Consider the following 19,500-nt stretch of genomic DNA (forward strand, 5'->3'; position numbering starts at 1 on the left):
AATTTTCATTGTGTTCATTGTAATTCCTGCATTCTGATTAGCTGAATTGGTCATGTGTAATTACATAGATTTCCTAATGAATGTAAAAAAATAAGCCACGCCCAACGAAGCGACTACTTTTACTTCAACGGAATGTTGTGGAATCCCGTTACAGTCGAGGGAATCCCCTTTCTGCTCTTGTGTATCGTCATGCACAGGACATTGAGCTACATTTATGCATATTCATTGTCCAAACTACCTTTTGAAACCGAAGGCCGAGAAGGAATAAGACAGCAAACGTGCGGTAACTGCATGTCATTTGAAACAACCGCTTATCTTGGACATATTTGTTTGGTTCGTTACAGTCAGACTGTTGCGGTTCTTCTCGACTCTTGCCTTGATTGACGGGTCCTATGAACTTTGTTTTGATCCTACTCTCTGTTGATTGGCTACTGACTTTGTGGGTGGGTCAAGTTATGTGCATAACTTAAACAATTGCCTGATTTATGTCATGCCACAGTACGTATTCCTTCACCTGGAATGTTTATCATTTTCGTCTGCTTTGATATATAAACGTGTTGTTGGTTAAAATATCGTAGATAACACATGTTTCAATTATAAGGATTGACTGTTCTTTGAGGTATGAATCGAAAGACCGATGTGCAATTTTTTGTAAGAATCCGCAGTCAATCCTTAATTGTTTTGTTACAGTGCATAACGTGGAAATGTAATGAAAAAACTTCAAACAAATTTTCAGTTGCTTTTAATAAATATCATAAAAGATCTTAGAATATAACTCAAAATCTTTCTTGACTTTCAGAAGTGGTTTGTCCTTCTTATATCCACAACTATTATTACAGCTAATTGAATTCTAAAAGATACTAAGGTGATGTTACTGACACAACTTTGCACATTAGATATACACAGGATGATTGTTTTATTGAAAGACGTAGCGTTTGTTACGAAATGAACTTACGTTCTCTGGAGATGCAGGGAGTAATCCACACATACTGGAACTATTTCCTAGCAACAACAAGCAGAGAGGTGAGACAATGTATAGTATGGTACAAAGCCATGCCCTTCAGCAATGTTAAAAAGCATCCTGATATAGAGTTAAATTCATGGCCTGAACTATTGGCTATCAGACATATAAAATCAATAGAGTACTGTTAACACTCAACAATGAAGAGCGCAAATCATCTGTTAGTTCTAAAAACCATGTAATGTGGATTTCTTTCAAGGGTCTGAATTTTCATTTCTTGTCCTGCAACTGAATTACAATGCTTTGATACAAATGTTTCACGGACCGTCCTGAACTTTCTAGCCCTACACACAATTTCATGAAAGTACCACAATAAGATGATGTAGGTCCTGGAGCCCCACCTGGTAATACTCTTCCAGCTCCTCTATCTTGCCTTTCTCAGGGCACAGGCGGGTCATGGACAGGTCCACGTAGTTGAACAGCAGGTCAAGCATCTAAGAAGAGATGTAACCTTTACTAACTACTGAATATACAGAACATACAAAAACTTTTTTGGGCAACTCACCCAACACTTCAAAACAGCTCCTGCTCAAAATGTTGTTTTGTCCCTATTTACTTTATTTTTATACAGGTACCCCAAACCAGCATGTTTGTCTCTCCATCAACGACAGCTCTATCTGTCCAACAATGTTGTGATTGTAAACTTGGCCAAAGTGGTTCCAAGAGTAACATCTGTTTCAGTTACTTGAACCACTAAAATACACGGTCACTATAGTTTTCCATGTTGACACTACACTCAACACTTACTAGATGGGCTATGATATCCTTCCTCTGCTTCTGAGGTCCGGTGAGTCCCACAACTGCCTTTGCCTTCCCCTCGTAGAAGGAGAGAGCCAGAGCCAGAGCCTCCTGGTATTTGTTCTGCTTCACAAGGACCTCCAGCCTCTGTAATGTAAACAGTCATCAAGAACCACTAATACATGTTTGTATTAAGCAACAGCCAGCAATGTTTGAGCTGTATCCCGGTGGCCTGTAAATAATCAGGACCAGAAGCTGACAGCAATTAACAATGGGGTGAGATGAAACACAATCAGCCAAGCAGCATATTATCGCCATTTGATCCTCCATCTAATTCTTAATATGACCATATCATAGAGACAAAGATTCTAGTTCAAAATAACAAGGGATTCGTACCACAAAGACTGCAGTAAGACTATGTAACATGATGCACATTATCGTATTCAAAGATGGCTGAGCATGCTGAGGGAACTTAATGGAAGGCCTCTTATCGCTCATGTCAGATTGTTTGACTCTTTGTTAAGGTCACTCAGTAATATTAAGTTGTCTATTACGAGCAGTATAGGTTACTCGGGACTTATTCCAACCTGGAATCCATACTGACCTCTTTCCAAGTCCTCAGTGTGAAGACATGCACGTTGCGAGTCCCCTGCAAGAAGAGTTGTCCCCCATGACTGGTGATGGACTGGTAGCAGGCCTGCTCTCCTGCATAAGCCTGGAGGAGGAACACGGCAGTGTCATCAGTACCACTACCTCGTACAACTCATCACACTAATCAAGGTGAGGACATGGAACTCTCCTTGTTACTTGTAAATGCTTATACATATCTGAGATGTAACATAGTTAATCTGTCCTACCTTCAGTGCATTTAAAAAGACAGTGAAATAACATATCATAAAGAGGTTTTCTATGGCTGAATGACTAATATTTAACATTTTGGAATGCACAAATACAACTTCTCTGAATAACAACTTTCTTTCACAACACTAAATATATTGACTGAAGTTTTAATCATGTTAAATTGCTAGATATGACATGAACAGGTGACACTCCCTGACAAAATCATCACAGTGTACTTACAAGGGCTTGACTGACATTCCCTCCTGTGGCCAGAGACTTGAAGTAACTTGTGCCGTACACTAGCTGAACCTCAGAGATGTCAATCACCTGCAACATCACAGGGTTAGTATCAGGCCACACAGCTGCAGTCCAACATCATCAATCTTGTGAGTGAGTGAATGTTATTTTAGTCCGGAGTCAGGAATATTTCATCTATATCCTAGCCTGCAGTTATTCTAATCTAGGCAAACCAGATGTTATTATTAGTAGGGGCCCGCAGGGGTCATCAATCTACAGTATCCAGCCTGATATTTATGTTCTCAGACAGAATCATGTGTCCCATGAAATGAAAGTACGCAACCACTATGACGCACAAAACTGAACACCTTGGAAATACGTTGACAGTGATGATGCACAATTACATTGATGGCATGCATATCCTGTAACTATGGTAATGAAAGAAGCTGAAATCCATTAGGAAACTATGTCTTCATCATGTTCATGACCTATGTTCATAATCTTGTGGTGACATAAACTTATTCTGGTAAATTCATAGAATCAGAATCATATCACAATATGAATCATAACATGTCACAAAGTAACATCTGTGAAAAAACAAACTAGGAGTTGAAGAAACCTAGACTGAGCTACAAACCTGCAAAGATATACTAGCATCTTTTCTTACCTCCAGCTCCTCCTCAGATCTGACATCGATGACATGAAGCTTCTCAGATGTGTCCAGAGTCACAATAGTTCGTGGGTTCATCCACTGGAGAGGAATCTCAATCTTTACAATCTTGTAAAATCTAGATATTGTTTTTATATTTGTTTACTTATCGTGCATCACTCCTTACTGCATTTACTACTTTCAAAATAGACACAATTTATGGATAACCAACTGTGATGGCAATGTTTCGGTATAGATCCTTATAACTTTGTCAAGCAAGTCTTGCTTCACAACAGTATAACAATCTATACTGAAACTATATACTTCTATAAAGAAGTTGTTATCAATTGTGTCTACTTTGTCATCCGTCATCTTCTAAGTAATGCCTATCAAACAATCATTTACTGCTTGTTTTACAGAAAGAAGAAGCTTTGTGAGGTCCTGCTGAAGAAGTTGTTCCAACTAGTTGTGTGGCCAATTCCATCACACAGTGCCCATGTGACCATGGAAGTGATGACATCACGAATCAACACATTATTGCTAGGTCACAACATCTGAAAACAAGGTTGGTAGGAAGCTCTGCGACAGGTGAGCCACTTTAGATGTAGTAATGTAGAAAAAATATACAAATATATACAAATTATTTAACTTATCCTGCATTACTCCTTTATGCATCTTTATTGGATGATATGAGGAGGGCATACCTTCAGATGTGATGTTCAATAAACTCTTGACAAAGTCCAACCAATCAGCAAAGGGTCCTGAACGATGACCAGCACTGTGTGACCATTCCTGTCAGAAGGGTATGCGGCAGGTCCAGGTAACAGTGCAGTAATAGGAAAAAAGTGAGAGCTAAAGCTATAAGACTGACATACCAACCGAATGCAAGTAGCAGGTAAACCTAATCCTAAGCACCAGAAGCAGTCTTCCATAACTGATTGGATGGAGCAGTTGCTGTGGAGAGCCATGGTGGAGGCGACCGTTCTGATCTCGCGAGGGTTGTTGGCCCTGGGGGGATCCAGTCCAGTGGCCTCATGGGCCTGTAGAATGAGGGTGTGTAACCATGGGGAGATTGTGTTATGGCTCACTTCTGTCTGCGAGGTCGCAGAAACAGGGATGAAGAGATGTCGTTGTGCACCCTGTTGGGCCTTGGAGCATCAGATAAAGCACCTCAGTGCACAAACCTGGAAGCAGTGGAGCCCCTGCTCTTCTTTGAAACCCACTACCAAAGAGCGAGGTGGGATGATGGAGGATCTCTCTGGCTGTCCTAGGAGTCGATTCGTGGCTGTTAAAAATCCCAGCACAGCCCAAGATGAACAGCTATGTGTGCTCTGCACTCAAATCGAACACTGGCAATATCCAGGGTGTGAAGTTGACTCACCGGTGAGTTGTCGCCCGAGCCAACAGGAAGACATCCTTTTCGTGAGGTTGTAAAATGTAGCAGAGTGAAGCGGCTTGAGAACTGAGGGTCTGAATTTGCCCTTCTGATCTTCCAAACAGAAGGAGCGCAGCAAATCTTGGTGTGCCGGAATATCAATCATCTTGTGATCTTCCAGGATGGCCAAGACCAAAATACGGGCCACTAAGTAAGTGGTGATAGTACTGCCCTTCACATGCCTTCTGCAGGGTAAGAATGGAAGATTTTCAGCAAAGAACTGGGGCGACACAGTGGTAGGGTCTTGATGTTTTTCTTTGCAGAAACTTTCAAATTAATGCCACTTGTCGTCCTAGAGTCCCCTGGTAGAATAGGCCTTGGCACAGAGAGCTCTTTGCAGATGTACCAAGTGTGAAGATGAAACCTGCCTGGAGACGGATGGGGCAGCCTGCTGTGTGGGTAGATCAACAGGTTTTGCCATCCTTGCAGTTCAAGTGTGTCGACTGTGGACATTTCTTTGAGATACATGAACCAGCCCCTTGCTGGCCACCAAGGCGCAATCAAAATTAGAGCCCTTGGAAGCACCACAGTTGGCGGTAAAGCGTATGCTTTTTTACCTTCCCAGGGACCGTTGAAGGTGTCGACAGCCCAAGCCTGAATTGATGGTACCAGAGATATTTAGGGCCGGATCTGAAATTTGACTGGTGGCAAACAGGTCTATGTTTGGGTGCCCGAAACCACACCATGGTGACGTCCATTAAGAAGGTGACCTGAGCATACTGATGAACCAGCTGCCAGTGAGAAACTGATAGAATGAGAGCCTCCAGCTCTAAGTTGTTGATGTGCTGCTGTTGTTGCTCAAATGACCACAGCCCTGAGGCTACCTGGTCTGCAAGATGAGCTCTCCAACTCTGAAGAGAGGCGTCGACAAACAGGTGTGGTAAAGGTGTGAGCTCTGTCAAGAAGACGCTGCTTAAGAAATTTGACTCCATCGTCTACCAATGGGGATGAGGCTTGAGGTGGGCTGGTAAGACGATGGAAGTCAACTGGTTCTGACATGTGATGTATGGGGTGAGAAATATCTGGATTGTGCACAGTTTAAATCTGCCTCTCGAGATCAGGTCTATTGGCTCAGAAGGCAATCATCGATATACGCCTCAACTTGGATGTTCCTCAGGTGCAGGAAGGTGGCTATGGGCTTGCTGATGTGTGTAAACAGCCACGGGGACGGAAAAATGCCATATAGGAGCACCATCAATTGCTGAAGATGCTGAGGTGGATCGGGACATGTAGATAAGCGATCAAGGAATCCTTGGCTTTGATTCTGGCTTTGAGCAGCCTCAACGTCGACATGAGGAAAGATGGCAGGCGCTCATAGTAGCGCTTGTTGAATGTAGCCAGATTGTGGATCATCTAGAGTTGTTCCAAGTCCTTTTTGGGGACAAGGAATATTGGGGAGTAGAAGTCTGGTGTCATGGCCAGGGAGTGTACGATCTCTATGGCCTCTTTGAGTAGCAGTGTGTTGATACTGATAAAGAGAAGCTGATGTTGTTAAGGTAGGGGGATGTGGACATAAGAGGAGGATGGTTGATGAGTGTGAGATGATACCGCTGGTGTAAGATGTTGGTTATGTATGGGTTCTCCAGAATGTCCCAGTTCTCTGCCAATATCATCTGAGTCTCCCCACTACAAATGTTTCGACGACTGGAACGACTGGGAGTCATTGGCGTCGATCTCTTCAGCGCTTCCCCTTTGCGGACAACACCTTTGCTTTGGTATAATAAGTCCTGGTGAGGTTGATAGTTCCCCAAGTGCCTGCCTTTGCCTCAACTTCTGCCACGAAAGGCCAAGGTGTCCTGGTCACTGTTCTTAAGGGAACTGCGTCTAGGTTGATGATCCCAGCCATAGGACAGATGATGTGACACATTTTCCAAGGCTTTGAGAGTCATCTCATCCCTGGCGTAACTGGACACGCAAGAGTGAGCGTTGGAGACTCAGAATCACCTTCCACAATGGCCAAATAGCTGAGACAAATAGTGGTGATTTTCGCCAAAGCCTCTCAGATGATTCCTCATATGGTCTATCTGGCACTGTTGATAGGTCAGGACTATGTAGAGATAATCCACGCGGTTGGGATTAGACTCGGAGAGATCCTGGACGATGGCTTTCGAGGCAGATGCTATGGCAGACAGAGATTTGAGAGATTGGTGAATTTTCGTGTTGATGAACACCAAACCAGTGTCTGGTACACAGATGGTTGTGGTCAAGGTGGCCGTCCAGTGCGTCAGCGCCACCATGGTCCACATAAGGCGCCTGGGGTGTCACAGATAATGGAGGCAGTGGTGGGTTCGTAAGCAGTGGATGTAGCATCGATTGTGGATTTTGGATTGCATCATGTGCAGCCAAGTGGGGTCCATAAAGGCTGCCTGAAGGTGATGAGTCCAGACCATCAAGTGTTAAATATTAATGCAATGGCAAAAATAGTAGGTAAGACATGAAGACACAAACCATAGGAGGGATATAAATCACACAACACAAAAGTGTTGAATAACACGTAAAGGATGTCAACGGATATGCTTAAGGGGCATCTGCGGTAGGAACTACCGCACTCTAGCTTCTCCCGACACTCGGTTGTGTTTACATTGTCAGTTATTGTTCGAAACTGAAACACTGCGACCTTGCGGGCTATTTACAGTCAGGGTGGGGCTTTAAGAACTCAAAACAGTGACTGTTCAATCTGAGTAACAGCAGTAATGTGGTGGTTCGTGATAGCATCACTTCAGTGGTCACGTGGGCACTGTATGATGGAATTGGCCACTTCTTCAGCAGGACCTCACACAGTTTTTTCTTTGTGTCAAAACAAGCATTAAATATTTTAGGGAGTCATGCAGGATAAGTTAAGAAATAATATTGTACATGTATCTTAGGGTAATAATTTATGTCTGAATATTTAATCTAAACATTTATGTTAACATTACGATGGTTCTACTAAGGGGTATTTTCAATAAAACAATGCATAACTTTCAGGAGACAAATAATTATTAAATTATCATTCAACATGATTTAGATCCACAGGATCCAAGTCTAAACAAGACATAATTTATTAATAATGATCTTGTGTATGTGTCCAATACTGCAATTGATCTTCAACCACAGCAAGTCACATGAAAGTAAAGTTGTTTCATCACACTGTTTGCTATCTTGATTTGTACATCATGCCTTAATTTTCAAACATCACACACACTGACTTTTACCACCCCTTACTTATTATTACACATATCCTGTCCACATCTGGACCGGAATAATTCATATAGTTTTTGCAGCCTTTGAAATGCTGGCATGTTTTTATCAATAGAACAGCCTGTCTGGGATAAAACACATTATGTTCGCATAATACTGATCCCGTTTTGCTTTTGTGTAGATAAAACAATTAGTAACAATATCTCAGTTTTCAGAAAACAGAAACGCAAGATAAAATCTACATTATCATTTTCAAAACGAGAAATATTAATATAATTGCTCCTGTAGGGATAAGTACTTATGGCTGATGTGTTGAAACTTTTACAAACCTGTAGAGGTTATGAATTCTCTGATGAAATCCTCCTTGGGGCACTTATTGCATTTTCCTTGCTCAAGAAAATCTACATGACATAGTTGTAACCATTTTTCCTTAATAAAAAATGTTACCACACAAAAAACTTCGTTTTTGTATGATATACGACCACCTTTACAGTGCCTCACCCTCCACGGCGGCCCGCGCCAGGGGGAGTAACTCTCACCCAAATCACTTTCCATATGTGTAATGCTGACAGAATGTGGGGAGGTGGGTGGCTGTGCCCCAAGGAGGATTTCATCAGAGAATTCATAACCTCTACAGGTTGGTAAAATTCTCTTTCAGATTAAATCCTCCTTGGGGCTCTTATTGCATCAAGAAAGACTCCTTAAGATAATCTAGGAAGTGGCATCCGTCAGCAACAAGCGTAAATAAAAACATCGTATTCTGATTTTTCAATGAATAAAAGAGTGAGTGAGTGAGTATGGTTTTACGCCGCTTTTAGCAATATTCCAGCAATATCACGGCGGGGGACACCAGAAATGGGCTTCACACATTGTACCCATGTTGGGAATCGAACCCGGGTCTTCGGCGTGACGAGCGAACGCTTTAACCACTAGGCTACCCGACCGCCCCAATGAATAAAAGAGAGTTCAATAAATGGAACCAACCTTATAGTGAGGCACCACCGTCGAGAGGCAGGGCTAGAGACAGGGCGTGGTCGACCATATAATATGAAATAGCCAGTAATGTGTGGCTTATCATAATTCGAGAACTCGAAACACCCCACCCACCTGCTTTTTTGGAACAAGTGAGATAGGGGCGAAGATCACACGAGACATAACCTGCGCAAAGCTAGGTCAGAGGTTCCCCGAGGATCGAAGGAGTGCCTGTGCAAATACGAGTATTATCGAGTAGTAAGGACTGATATTTATCGACCTCAGAAGTTAAAATCCGGACCATTACTGAGCAGTATAACCGGAGGACGGTCTAAAATCATGAAGGCTCAATCCCCTAGAGATGTAGAACTTTGCCCATTTGGGAGAACTGACTGACCAAACCCTGCATGCTCGCTTGAGTGTTTGTCGAGTTGGTAATGTTTGATGAACGTGCTCGGCTGGCTCCAAATAGCCGCGGAGCAGATCTCCTCAATGGGCAGAGCTGCGGCGTACGCTTGTGACGTAGCCACTGCTCTAACTGAATGAGCATTGAACCTGGTAGGGGCGTCCCTGCCTTTAAGCGTATATGCTGTGCAAATCGTTGAAACTATCCACCTCGAGATAGATCGCCGTAACAGCAAAATAGTTGGTTATTCTTACGGATACCCTTAGTTCTGCTGATAGAGGGCCTTGAGGGTCCTGCGGACATCCAAGACATGAGCATGTCTTGCAGTGGTCCCTGACGAGGAAGGCTGTGAGAGAGCAGGTAGCTCAATAGGAGCCGTCACATGGAAGGTGTGTGCGACCTTAGGACGGTAAGAGTCCGGCAGCCGAATACTGACTCTGTCTCAGTGGAAGACAGTTAGTTCGGGATCGGCTGACATTGCATGAATGTCGCCTACCCGTCTGCCTGACGTTACCGCCACAAGGAACGCCATCTTCCAGCTCAACAGCTGAAGAGAGAGAGACAACAGATCCCAAAAGGAAGGACCGGACAGCCAATCAAGAACGATTGACAAGTCCTAAGGGGGACTGATCCGCCGGACAGGCGGTTGGATCCTGTCCACACCTGCTAAAAAGCGCTGCACTAATGGGTGTGCACCCAGAAGTGCCCCGTCGACAGGGACGTGAAAAGCTGCAATAGAGTACAGCTTTAGAGTACACCCGGACTGTCGATGCGGCCAGGCCGTCATCTAGTCACGACTGGAGGAACTCAAGCATGGCTAAGAGATCTGCAGAAAAGGGTTCTGCAATCCCTAAATCGACACACCAGCGTGCATAGCAGGCCCATCTATCCTCGTACTGAACGTTTGTCGAATCCCTCCACGAAGCCAATATTGTGTCTGCAACTCGTACAGGAATACCCTGGGATTCGGGTGGAGGGCCCCATTCTGGGATAGGAGGTAATAGAACAGGAGGCTGAGCTAGAAACCTGAGTATTACTGGAAACCAACTTTGCACCGACCAAAGAGGTGCCAGGAGCACAAGTAGTCGTGCAAGGCTGAGTGGCTAGCTAAGATAGGACCTTGGAAATCAGAGGGACTGGCGGGAATGCCCACAGAACTCTGTCCGTCCTAACTAGCTGGAAGGCGTCCGGTGCCACCGACCTCAGGTCGGGGACTCGGGAGCAGAACGTTGGTGTCTGGTGATTCACCAGGATGCAAACAGATCCACCTGGAACGACCCGTATAACCGGGAGATAATCCCGAATATCCCTGGATCCAGCCTCCACTCGTGAGGAGCGAGGATCCAGCGAGACAGAGCATCCGCATGGACGTTGTTCACCCCCGTGAGATAAACAGGTATCACCCTGATATCGTGAGTGTCGCACCATAGGAGGAACTGCCACATCTCTTGGAGAAGCGACGGAGACACCGTTCCCCCCTGCTTCCGGATGTAAGTCATCGCCGTTTGGTTGTCCATCTGTAGACGAACCACTTGGCCACAAAGCAGATCCAGAAAGCGTTGGAACACCAACCTGACAGCTCTCAGTTCTAGCACATTGATGTGCAGTTTGATCTCCTGCTGGGACCATAGTCCCAAGGCAGTGTGATTGTTCAGAACGCCTCCCCAGCCGGAGAGTGACTCGTCTGTTTGAACTGTGAGAGGCGGAACGGGAGTGTCAAGGAGGAGCCCCCGGGACAGATTCCCGAACTCGGTCCACCACTGAAGGTGTGTAATGAGCCACTGCGGAGTCTCGAGATCTGTCGAGTTCACCCAAAGTAGTTGTTGAATGGGTCTCATTCTCAAGTGCGCCCACCAAACCACATCCACTGTTGCCGCCATGTTGCCCAGCAACTGGAGCCATGTACGAGCAGTGTGTCTTGTGGACAGAAGGAACTGGGAAGTAACACTTCTGACCTTGACTATGCGATCTTGTGATAGAGATACAAGTCCGCTCACTGTGTTGAAGTTCGCCCCTTGGAAGACAAGATTCTGCGTAGGGCTCAGATCTGACTTCTTGAGATTGACTATCCACCCTAGAGTGATCAGAATGTCTATCACGTCTTGTGTAGCTATCTGACTCAGGGATTGCGATAGAGCTCTTAGTAACCAGGTACGGATGGCAGAACCTACCTTTCGACCTGGCCACTTGGGCAGGAATCAACATCAGTTTGGTGAACACCCCCGGGGCCGTGGAGATCCCGAATGGTAGAACCCTGAACTGATAACACCTCCCGTCGAGAGAAAACCTCAGGTATTTTTTTAACTCGGGGTGTATGGGTACGTGGAGATCTGGGTACTGAGGGCAGTGTCTCCATCCTGAAGGACTTTTCCTGTATAAGTTTGTTCAGCCTTCTCATATTGAGAATAGGTCTGAATCCTCCGTCTTTTTTGGTGACTAGGAAATACGTCGAGTAGAAGCCCTCATTTTCCTGTCCCTTGGGAACCAGTTCGATCGCAGCTTTCATAAGAAGTGCGTTGACCTCGGTACGGAGGAACTCCACCTTCTCTTGGGTAGCAGGCACCGGAGTGTGCTTTATCCCGGAGAAGGGGGGAGGATGGTGTTTCCACCAAGGCAAATGGCCATCCCTGATAGTGGACAGGGTCTCCCATTCCTTCATGAATAGAGCCAGTCGGCCGCCTACGGGGACATCCGGCTTGAGGCAGTAGATCCCGGCTGTCTGCAGTTCGAGAACTAGTGACTGTGGGCGTGTCAGCGTGGGAAGAGTCAAGGGGAGAGGTCCGCTTACAGGGCTTAGCACTAGGTACCTCCAACAAGGCCATAGAGTCCTTGATTTAAGCGTACAACTGAGTGGCCTCTCGGACCACCTGCTGAGCCCCAGGGAAGAGGGTTGCACCCATCTTATAAAGCAAAGCTAGGAGGTCCAGGCGTGTGGATCCCGAGTACTTAGACACATACATCCACAGCCTGTGCATGCCCATGACAGCGCACATCATCTGCGAGGCACAGCTACGAATAGCGTCCCGCGCGATATGACTATGGACTTCCGTCAATTGCGCAGCCAACTCAGAGGAGTCAGCCAGCCCCTCCCCAACAAGCTCCCTCTGTACTGCAGAGGCCGAAGCCGGGCAACAAAAAAACAAGCCGTTTTGATGGCCTTGGTGTTACATGTGTCAGACAGTGGAACTACACAATGGACGCCATTACGGCCATTTGAATTCAAATGTACCGTGCACTTAGCGTAGAATTACAACTCTATAACTTTACAATACGAGGTATTACGCCTTTGCAAGGAAAGAAATGTACCATACATACAGTTTGGTCAGTCATGGTCTTCTCAGTGAACGATTAGGTTCTTTGAAAAACTTCCATGAAATAATCAGACATCTTGTCAGTCGAATGACATAAAGGAAAGTGATTTGGGTGAGAGTTACTCCCCCTGGTGCGGGGCGCAGTGGAGGGTGAGGCACTGTAAAGGTGGTCTTATATCATACAAATACAAAGTTTTTTGTGTGGTAACATTTTTTATTAAGGAAAAATGGTTACAACTATGTCATGTAGATATTCTTGAGCAAGGAAAATGCAATAAGTGCCTTAAGGAGGATTTAATCTGAAAGAGAATGAGAGAATACAACATGACTCACTTTGACACTGAGCAGCTGGTATGGGACCTCCATCTTCTGCAGACCTGAACAGCGGATGTCTTGAGGTCCATGACAGATTACCTGCAGAAGAGGGACATGGATCAGTCTTCAAAATTAAGGAGGGTCCTGGAGTCTCTGAGGTCTTCTCCTGTGACATTTGAAATTAGGGACCCACTAAATCATTAACTGTAAACATTAATGCAATGACTCATTGACTTACATGCTAACTTTTGAGGTGAGGGGAATAACAGTCATCATCGGTCATTGGTATGAAACAAACTACTGATGGTTGATTAATAGATGAGGTGAAATGGAGTTTAACATTGTACTAGAGATTATTTCACTTATATAGCCACATGCTTGTACTAGTCTAGACTTCCGTTGGTTTTGCTCGAGAGGTGGGAAGGGATGAAAATCTATAAATAATTTATTATTGCCTAATTACACAGTTTATAAAAGCATAACTATGGAAACAAGTTTAAACAAATCTAATATATCAGAAGTGCCCACTTGAACAAAAGAAACTATTTGTAACATGAACCGTTCACATTGTTTAATTTATGAGTGAGTGACCGAGTGAGTGAGTTAGGTTTAATGCTGCTTTCAACAATATTCCGGTTATATCACGGTGTGTCAGTTTAATGTGGGAGGAAAGCCCGAAATGATGCAGGTCTCAGACGTTTACCATTTCGGTGAAACCCACGAGCACGGGTATTGTGAAACATAGAAACATAATCGGGGCGAATCGGGATTCGAACCCACATTCATAGGTTTCTGGCGTGCCCAAGGGACGCAACTCTGCACAGTGAATCGCTGCGCCTTATGAAGAACATCCATGCGGTAAGAGACAATGTGACAATATTAGCTTGGCCACAGTTACCTGATAGAAGTAAATTGTCTGGTCACGAGCAAACACTAGCACTGGGTCGATGACTCGGTCTCTCTCCGACACCTGGATGATCACAAACTGCCAAGCCAACAGCGGCAGAGTACTTGGGTCTCCCTATAAAAACATAGCAGTCAATCCTGATGGACACAACAACAATGTATGGCATGCCTGACGGAAGGAGGACTGCTCACATTGACATTTGGGGCTCCAAATTTTCACAGATCAAAATGTGCGGCTGACCCAAGGGAGATAACTTGAAAAAGCATTTGGGCATATTATAAACATATCTGCCATTAATCATCATCGGAACGATCATGCAATCACAACTACATTTAGCTTAAAGTAGGATTAAAGTCTGAAGTCATGCAGGTCTTTAAACGCTTACCACTTTGGTGAAAACTCACCAGAACTGGTATGGTTCTGATAAACTCAAGAAACATAACCAGGGCAAATCTCGGATTCAAACTGATGATCATAAGTTTCTGACATGCCTCAGACGACTGGCGAATCCTGACCACGAAATGAAACAAGTTTGGAAAATTCTGAAACATCTGTATCTGTATATTGCTACTGAAAGTATGCACATACTTTCGTCACCTACCTTCAAAGGATGAGTAAACATAACTTTAAGTGTTGGTCGTAACGTCACCAGTAAAACCTGAAACAAACATCAATGTTCCAAATCTCATATTTTGAAACCTTAAAACATAAAAGATACAATACATGACTTTTGACTAAGACAAACCTGATTTATTTGAATTCACATGGATATTTCAACAAAAATAACATAGAAAAACAGGAGAGATAATATAATGTTTTGATGACACTAGACAAGTTTCCAAATATCTCCCTTTTGCTATTTTAGTAAGGGTCTTTAAACTTTTGAACTTTCATAAATCATACATCCTTCATTGTTCATATATACTCAACAACAAAAGTTCCTGTGACACCAATATTTTAGTGTATTTTTCAAACAAGTTAAGTTTGGTTTTCAATATTGTAGTACATGTATGGAATCAAGTCACAAAAACGCAAATGCTATAGAAAAGCATGTATTCCATGCAAAAGTTGACTTTTATGCAAGCCCCATGCATTTCACTACCCAAGAATGGGTATAAAAACATGTGCGTTAACAGGATTCCATATGCATTGTTTAGCATCATGCTGACAACAACCACTCAGAAAAACAACAAAATTATGCAATAATTCAACATTACGAAATGTCCGAAAATGAGCGTCTGCGAGCCATTGGTATGCTTGAAGCAGAATTGAATCAACAGGATGTTGGTGTTTATGGCAAGGTTGGCAACAGACGAATGCAGTCAGAGACCATCCTCGGAGTGGCAGGCCCGCATAACCAATAATCGACAAGACAACTGGATTCGAACAACACACCTACGAAATCGATTCCAGCCAGCAACAGTGACTGCAAGAAGCATCCCTGGCCTTCAACGAATATCTTTACAAACCGTACATCGTCGCCTCTGATGTGCAGGGATTGTCGCCAGAAGACCCGCCAGACGTCCCATTTTGACAGGAAACCACCGTCAAGCACGTCTACACTGGTGCAGACAGCATCAACAACAAGTTCTATTCACTGACAAGTCTCGTTTTCACCTCAGCCACAGCGATGGGTCACCGACATCGATGTGAACGTTGTGTCAATCATTGTGTCATGGAAGAAGATCGGTTCGGGGGCGGCAGCATCATGGTATGGGGTGGGATTACTGCAAGACAGAGGACCCGTTTGATAGTGGTAGAGGGAAATCTCAATGGACAGCGCTACCGCGACAAGATCATCGGTCCTGTTCTTCCGTTTTGCGTCATCATGACCCAGGCATTACCTTTCAACATGACAACGCCCGGCCTCATATTGCTCGACTTGTTCAGGATTCTCTTCAACAAAACAATGTGAATGTCATCCCCTGGCCGGCTAGCTCCCCTGATCTCTCACCAATTGAGCACATGTGGGATGAGATGGATCGGCGCCTTCGACATCAACCATATGTTCCACAGACACTCCAGGAACCTCGAAACATGCTACAGCAGATATGGACAGATATCCCACAGGATGTTGTGAGATGCCTGGTCCATTCCATGAGACGAAGATGTGTTGCTTGCATCACAACCAGAGGTGGACACACACGCTATTGGTTTGTAAATTGACATTTTGGCATGTTTTATGAAATCACACATTTTCTGAAGTCAGTATGGCAAATTAACCATTTGAACACTTACAGGAGTCTTTTATCTGTTGTAAACCGAAATTGTTTCAGATTTGGTAAAAAACATAACTTTGCATTAAATCTTATTCAATGTCACAGGAACTTTTGTTGTTCAGTATAGATAGAATATCAACAGCAATATTGTGTCATATCTGAGGGTAATAACAAATAAATCCAAACATAAGCGTCATAACTCTTTAAGTATACTTACACATAGTATAATTTTTTCTCCACGGTTCATAACCTATATTTATCTCAGAAAGCAACTGTCAACCTGACTTACCTTGGAGAGAGACGCCATCGCCAGCACCATGACATCCTGCATTGGATGGTCCTTGATGGTCAGGTTCATGTGGAGGGGTTCAATCACACACACCTCGCCACGGCTGTACAGAGGAACACAAGCAAGTCAGTGCATCATGGTTAGCGTCAGGTTAAAGCCCTTCCAGTATTGAAGCACTGCATCCTTAAGTCTAGTCAATAATATACTACCTGATAGCTGTCCATCGATATAGACTAAGAATCAATACTTTCAGTAACAAATAATGCCATCTCAAAGAGCTTAAAAAATCACAGGACTGAACCTAGATGTGATTTCTACAGAAAAAAAAGTTGTGATGGTATCATTAACCTACCTTCCAGAAAACAGGCACTGGGACTCACAAGTTCTCACTCCAATCAGGCGTCTAAAAAACATCAGAACATCTTTAAAGTTACCACAACCCTGCTCTTAAAATCTTTCACTTGTTGGCAAAGGATTAGCCCCTTGCCACTATTATGTAATGCATCTCTTGATACCAACTTTAAAGTAAATAATTTTCATGGACACACATATGTTTATATAGGAGGTGTCACCATATTTAAATATTGTACATAACTTATCATTGTGCTTAGAAATATATGCACTCCCAAGTGAAACGATACACCTTTCTCACATATGTTATTGTGTATCCGAAGATCTTAGCTTTATTTTGCTGGTGCATCATGTCATCACATATGAAATTGACTCCAGTTCAGAGTTTATATTGTACCACAGTACACAAGCATACATACTTAAACTCCAGCTCAAAGACAGAGCCTCCACTGTCACTACATACAGCCAATACAAAGCTGTCGGTGAACTGGAACAGGAACAATCACAAGCCATAATACATACCTCTCAACTACACTTATCATGGCAACTAACCACACTTATTCTTTGTGGTCTTCAATCTTATCAAGTGCCCATTTCTTTGTGCATTACAGACTGTGCAACTAGTGTCATAACAAATCTAAACCCTACTCAATATGTAACTATGGTAGCAAAGTTATTTGCTTGATACAACTGGATCAACAAACTTGAACAAAACAGTCCTGATGTTACTGTGATAGTCAGTGAGTGAGTATGGTTTTACGCCGCTTTTAGCAATATTCCAGCAATATCACGGCGGGGGACACCAGAAATGGGCTTCACACATTGTACCCATGTCGGGAATCGAACCCGGGTCTTCGGCGTGACGAGCGAACGCTTTAACCACTAGGCTACCCGACCGCCCCGTTTCTGTGATAAGTTGCCAGGGGTAGATTGTTTACAATTATAGTACTGTGTCTTCCAGAGTACATTTAGTTGCAATCAGTTGATGTGATCTCTACCCAATAAAGCAGGTATTACAACATCCTGGTGGTAACGCATCTCTCCTTCCAACCTACGAACATTCTACAATAAGTACATGGAATGTAGCATTCCTTATCATGAACTCATCTCTATTCTGATTGTAGGTGGGCTACTAAAGACTGAAAGCTAAAACACTGTGTACCTCTACGTGAAGTACAGCTGTGCCCTGCGGATGAGCGTCTGTGATTGTACGCAGCAGTTTGCCTGTCGTCAGGTCCCACATGGTAATCTGTGCAGGATAAAGTAAGATAAAGTATCAGCGTATGTAAGACTTTGTTCTTTCAATCTATCTAAAACATAGAAAAATAATTTTGCTAAATATGAACTGATCAATCCAATTTTCAATTTTGGTTTGTAATCCTCACTAATAAGACTCAGAATATCTTCATTTAATGATCTTGTGAACGTGACCCTGGGGCTCAAGATGTATACCAATCACACACATGATATTGCGTTTTTATACTAATAGCTGGCACTGAGTGTAAGTCATCAGTTCCTATGCAGTCAGAACTATGATGATGAATGATGTTTACTATTTTTATTATGATTGGTATTATAGCTAAAATGGATAGAATTATCATTAAACCGCCCGTATTTATCAGAAATGAGCGGGCCACTGTAACTTGATAATGCCCTCATATTGCTTGACGATAGGCCATTATCACTCCCGTTGATAGGTGACGTCATATTGATGTTCAATAGTGACTTCATCTGATTTATTTTATGATGTTTCCATATTTGTAAAAAAGGGTCTGTGACATTCGTTTTTAACTATAGTAACGGAAACGCTATTTTTCAGGGCATTTTCATTTGCAGAAGCCCTCGGTCTTTTCAACTTTCCTCCTTCATCAGGCAGTTAATGGAAGACCTTGGGATTCTGCAAAAGATAATCCCCTGAAAAATAGAGTTACCCTTATATCATTATAATCTATACTTTTACCCAATATATTCAAGGAAGCTACTATCAATTCTTGTAGGAGTTTGTAAGCAATCAACATGCGCACATCTGGTCGTGATAGTTGATCACTTATGAAAGTGAGACCACAATGAGATTAAACACAAGATCAAGCCACACTGTTCTGATTTCTGCTTACTGAAGATAAAGGTTTCCTATGATTAAATAGTTTTTCATGTTATCCAGCAAATGGCATCAGCATCAATGGCATCAAGTCTTGGGCCAGCGTTAATTATCAAGCTGCATACCTGTCCCTTTGCAAAGCCAGACAGCAGCCTCGTACAGTCCTTGTTGAAGCTGAGGGAGGACACAGCACCATACTGAGCCCCGACGGCTGTGCTTCCTAAACACCACTTGAGGACCTGCTTCGGATCTGAAGAAGTCACACATCCATTCCATTAACAAGATATACATCCATAAGCATCTAAAATGGCAAAGGGCATTTCAAACACTGTATTGGACCGGCGGATGCTTGCAACACATTGACAATGATTTACAACACAAAAGTACACAATATGTTTTTCCTTCACATCTCAAATTTCACATAATTCACAGTCCAACTAAAAGTGATACAGCATTTTGATAATCATTAACTGGTTTCTGGTGGGAGGGCTGTTGTCTCTTCTGATCTTCCAGAATGGTGCTAGCTGCCTTC

At 43.4% G+C, this 19,500-nt stretch overlaps 1 protein-coding gene across 1 annotated transcript in view; it reads right to left on the bottom strand.

Moving 5' to 3' along the window:
* Positions 1-19,500, bottom strand: part of LOC139465640 (vacuolar protein sorting-associated protein 8 homolog) — a 52,511-nt gene that overhangs the window by 22,667 nt on the left and 10,344 nt on the right. Inside the window, exons 7-20 of the mRNA XM_071247346.1 lie at positions 19,094-19,218; positions 18,033-18,119; positions 17,290-17,357; positions 16,872-16,922; positions 16,520-16,622; positions 14,613-14,669; positions 14,003-14,125; positions 13,123-13,203; positions 3,504-3,587; positions 2,840-2,926; positions 2,364-2,474; positions 1,769-1,906; positions 1,363-1,455; positions 956-1,002 (exon numbers count right to left, since the gene is read on the bottom strand). Coding sequence (XP_071103447.1) covers positions 956-1,002; positions 1,363-1,455; positions 1,769-1,906; positions 2,364-2,474; positions 2,840-2,926; positions 3,504-3,587; positions 13,123-13,203; positions 14,003-14,125; positions 14,613-14,669; positions 16,520-16,622; positions 16,872-16,922; positions 17,290-17,357; positions 18,033-18,119; positions 19,094-19,218 — 1,255 coding nt within the window. The remainder of the gene's footprint in view (positions 1-955; positions 1,003-1,362; positions 1,456-1,768; positions 1,907-2,363; positions 2,475-2,839; positions 2,927-3,503; positions 3,588-13,122; positions 13,204-14,002; positions 14,126-14,612; positions 14,670-16,519; positions 16,623-16,871; positions 16,923-17,289; positions 17,358-18,032; positions 18,120-19,093; positions 19,219-19,500) is intronic.

The sequence above is a fragment of the Haliotis cracherodii genome, unplaced genomic scaffold (genome assembly GCF_022045235.1).
Source record: "Haliotis cracherodii isolate W230 unplaced genomic scaffold, xgHalCrac1.p SCAF_18, whole genome shotgun sequence".
Lineage (NCBI taxonomy): Eukaryota > Metazoa > Mollusca > Gastropoda > Lepetellida > Haliotidae > Haliotis > Haliotis cracherodii.